The sequence below is a fragment of the Andrographis paniculata genome, unplaced genomic scaffold (assembly GCF_009805555.1).
Source record: "Andrographis paniculata isolate CXL003 unplaced genomic scaffold, ASM980555v1 Contig80END, whole genome shotgun sequence".
In the NCBI taxonomy this organism is placed as follows: domain Eukaryota; kingdom Viridiplantae; phylum Streptophyta; class Magnoliopsida; order Lamiales; family Acanthaceae; genus Andrographis; species Andrographis paniculata.
In genome coordinates, this window is record NW_026137618.1 from 2,027,136 (window position 1) to 2,031,912 (window position 4,777).

Here is a 4,777-nt window from a genome sequence, read left to right on the forward strand (position 1 = left end):
TTTGATTACTCATTGATCTTGGTGTTCCTCAGTCATCCTATACGGCTCTTCACCGTGACAGTCAGTGGTGTTGAGCTTGACTGACACCTTCATTCGACAGCATGTCGTCAGTGGTGTTGTCCATCTCATTTCGGTCTCCTCCGCAGATCAGATAGCAAATATCTTCACAAAGTCACTTCTTCCCAACCGCTTCCGATTTCTCTTGGACAAATTCAAGTTGGTTTCTACAGCACCTATTTGAGTTTGAGGGGTGGAGAGTCATGTCGTTTTTCACTCCAGTGAAGAGTCAAGTCATCTTTGGTTCCGGTGGAGAGTCACGTCGTTTTCGACTTCGGTGGAGAGTCATGTTATTTTCGGCTCCGATGGAGAGTCATGTCGTTTTTTACTCCGTGGAAAGTCATGTCGTTTTCGGCTCCGATGGAGAGTCATGTCGTTTTCGGCTCCAGTAGATAGTTATGTCATTTTCGGCTCCACTGGAGAGTTATGTCGTTTTCGGCTCCGGTATAGAGTTATGCCATTTTCGACTCCACTGGAGAGTTATGTCATTTTCGGCTCCGGTGGAGAGTCATGCCGTTATCGGCTCCGGTATATAGTCATGTCATTTTCGGCTCCGGTGGATAGTCATGTCGTTTTCGGCGTTTTCGGCTCCGGTGGAGAGTCATGCCATTTTCGGCTCCGGTAGAGAGTTATGCCATTTTCGGCTCCCGTAGAGAGTTATGCCGTTTTCGGCTCCTGTAGAGAATTATGCCGTTTTCGGCTCCCGTAGAGAGTTATGCCGTTTTCGGCTCCGGTGGAGAGTCAACTATATTTTGCTCCGATGGCAAGTCAACAGCTATTTTTATTTGCGTTTTTTGCGTTTATATTCAACTTTCTTATCAAACTCAAGTTGATTTATGTTGTACCACTTGAGTTTGAGAGAGAATGTGAGATATTTTAGATATTCGATTTTAAATTTAATAAATTTATACTTACATTTGATCTTATCCATAAATTAAATTACTTAAATTTAAATCGATAGAGTCTATTTTGTATTGCTATATATATAGCTCCTTTATTTTGATCATCAAACAATCTAATTATTTTCTTCCAAAAATTTTAATATCTAATAAACAAATAAATAAATAAATAATAGTGTAAAGTGACTATATACAGGTAGGTCCATCACGTATGTGGAATGTTATTTCTCCTCAAAATCCATGTCGAGAGAGAGAGAGAGAGAGAGTGCTTCTTTAAGCTCTCCTTCCATATCTCTCTCAATCAATCAACCAATCTATCCAATTTGTAAGCAAATGACATCTGGAGTCAACATAGCTCTCCACATCCCGTAGGAATGAGCCAAAAGTGAGTGCTTCCAAAACAAGTCTCTTCACACCTCCGAGGCTAATTTGAATGCTTCCATCCACAAAACAATTTCCGTCAGCAGGTATACCAAACAATGCTTCTCTGTGTTTCTCCACGATATCGATCGCCTCTTCAGACCTGATCGACGCGTATCCCTGCACTGTCTCAGCATCAAATGACATCACATATCTACTCAATTTGCAACGCGTCGTCCCAGCGAAACATCCGCTACCAGCCCACAGACTCGATGCTGGAATCCCTGGACCATTATTACTCATAGCCTTCCTGCTGCTGCTGCTGCTTCGCCGCTTCTCTGTTAGCCTTTCTTGTAACTTATTATTCATCCCCTTCTCTAGTTGATACCTTCGGTCCACCCTTTTGAGGAAATATCCGTACATCACTGATGCGTAGTATGCCTGACCGATTCTTAATTTGCTTATGTCGACTACTTTGGAGGCAGAAGCATCGTACCGATATCCAAGAAGAAGAGTCAAGTGGTTGTGTATCATGTCGCGCACTTCGGGAGAGTGGAGCCGCTCCAGTTTATCGTCTTCATTTGGCCACACATCCACACGACTGTTATTATTAGCCTCGAGGGAGGAAGCGATGGCGGGAATGAGTGGGACATTTTCATCCATGAATTTGAGTACCACCAGAGCATACAAGATCTCTTCCAAAGCCTGTTTCCTTTCCTTGGCTCTAAGCTGCCCAATTCTCCTAAACATAAACCCACAAACATTTGAATTTGGCGCCAACCACATAAACTCTCCAACCCAAGAATGAAATACAACATAGAAACGTATACAACTCAATATCGGATATCCTATATACAAATGTACAAACAAAGCATCTTTAAAGGCTCTCTTTACTTGCAAGATTTTACTCGTAGTTTTACCCTTCCAACTTTCTTTTCCCTTTAAAAACATTGAATCAAACACTCAATTTTTATTTATTTTATTTTATTTTATTACATAAAATCTAATTTTACATTCAAACGTCACATCCATACATACGTCAAACAATTATTTCAATTATTTCAATTCAAACTATAAAACCAACAATACACCCAAAATATGGTTCATTAAGTACGCAAATGGTATAGTTATAATATATACTCTCTTCACCCGCCTTTAAGGGTCACATTTACTTTTTGTGTTATTCTATTTAACATTAAAAATATACTTATATTTCTATAAATTTTTGTACAAATGTCCTTTATTAGTATTATAAGAGACTAATTGAAGTATTTTTGCAATTTTTCTTTTAATTTGTACTACGTTTTGATATAATAATCAATATTCAAAAATCAACTAGCAAATATTATAATTAAATAAATTATGATATTTAAAAAAATACATTGTATATTGAATATTGTAATATATATACTAAAGTGTTTTTTAAGTATTTAAATTTTGATATTTTATAAATTAAATAATTATTGAAAGTTAATGTTTTTAAACAAAATTGAAATATTACATAGTAATTTAAAAATACATATACTAAAAGAAACAAAAAAATACTCCCTAAATAAAATATTATCTTTCATTTTTATAATACAAGAAAAATGACTAAAATATCCGTGCAGATACAACACTAGGACTACTTTCAAGGGATCACTTTATCATATAAATGGGATAGGATTCATTATCCCATAACTTGGCTGACTAATCAAGAGCTAATATATCCACGAAAGCAAAAATGTTATTACACTACACACGATACATAAAGCGACTTGGACAACCTGTTCCTACAAAGTTAGCTAGCCTAGATACCCTATAAATGAAAACATGTTCCTTCTGTCCCATAACAAAGTATTCATTTTTTCATTTTATTCTGTCCCATAACAAAGTATCAATTTTCTTTTTTAGTAAGAGTACTATCTACCTAACATTACAAATATCCTTCAACTTACAATATATTATACAAACTACCTTTATATCACATATACTAATAAGGTTATTTTAGTCCTTTTTACTTTATTCCTACTATATCTCAATATAATAAATTACGTGCAAAAAACAAATGAATATTTAATTATGAGACAGAGGAGTATATAACATCATATAATGCATCATCACTGACCTGTATAAGACAAGCTCAGCAGGAGATGCGGATGGACCCTTCTTTTGATCTGCATGACGGTAAGTTTGCATCTGTTGAAGCTGCTGATCTACAGCAGCAGGTACAAGATGAGGGTCGCTTACCAGCATTTCCCAGAGAAATTGACCTACTGGAGATTCAAGCTGAAGAGGAGCAATTGGAGCACCAGAATCACGAGGCATAGAAGCTTTTATATCAGAGTCCCTTTTGCACAAGGGATAAGCTTTTTGGCTTCCAAACTTCATGCTTGAAGACGACTGCATTTTCTGCAAAAACACACTTCCTTCTTACTTTGAAACGTAGGAAATGCCTATGGAAAAAGGCATGGAATGTAAGAATATTCATATGAATTATTAACAACTCTCAGATTACATAATGCAAAATAGGAGCTTATATATTTCCCATACAACCAATCGGAAAATCTAAAATTGTAAAATATATCCAAAATCCAAAAATTCAAATTAGATACATTCATTAAGAACCAAATGATATTCAACATCTGTAGAAGAACCATTCAGGCTCAGATTGCCATTGCCATTGCGATTAAAGATACCGAACTCGAGATTTTAGTGGCAAACAATGCCTCTTTCCAAACCCCCAAAACTCGTTTAAACTTTCTCACCGACGCGATTAAGTAACAGAACGATTTCTCAGTCAATTGTGCACCATCCAATACACACAAATATTATGTTACATTCTATTGATCGAAGCAAAATACGATAACCTAATTTGATCATCATTACCTGCACTCCAGCATTAGCCAAGAGATACCCGGAGCCAAACTCCAACTGCGGCAAAGATCTCACTGTCCAATTAGGCGAAATAGAAATTTGAGAAGCCCGAAAAGCAGTTGCTGATTCCATCCTCGACCGCGATTAACACCACCGCATTCACGATGAATTTCTCAACTAATTACACTATAGTTAGGCGAAACCGCCACCGACTTTCCAGTTTATTCGGTCTACCTGACAACTGGCATTTTTATTTTTATTATTATTATTATTATTATTATTATTATTTTAATATAAAAATAGAATAAATTGAAGTTTTTGCAATTTAGTCCTACCAATCTCATATCAATTTTTCTTCGACAAAAAATCCTTCCACCCAAAAATCCAAACCGTGTGCGTTCTTCTTCCTCAAATCCTTCCTCCTAAAATTTCTGGTCGCGTTTTAGAATCTCCAATTGCGACCCACCCATCTATCGCCTATATCGCCAAATTGGTGTTGTATTTCCAATTCAATAGTCGTGTCCGGGGGGTTGGGATCCATTATTTAATTATGTTATATGTATATTATTTATATATATAAATTATTTGATATTAATTTATTAATA

General features: G+C 36.2%; 1 protein-coding gene across 1 annotated transcript; it reads right to left on the reverse strand.

Moving 5' to 3' along the window:
- Window positions 1–1,138: 1,138 nt before the first annotated feature.
- Window positions 1,139–4,333, reverse strand: LOC127241054 (UV-B-induced protein At3g17800, chloroplastic-like). The gene is made up of 3 exons (XM_051259946.1): window positions 4,185–4,333; window positions 3,424–3,707; window positions 1,139–2,058 (listed from the first exon to the last, which is right to left on the reverse strand). Exons 1-3 carry the CDS (start codon window positions 4,302–4,304, stop codon window positions 1,254–1,256), a joined length of 1,209 nt encoding a protein of 402 aa, XP_051115903.1. The 5' UTR covers window positions 4,305–4,333; the 3' UTR covers window positions 1,139–1,253.
- Between the last annotated feature and the right edge of the window lie 444 nt (window positions 4,334–4,777).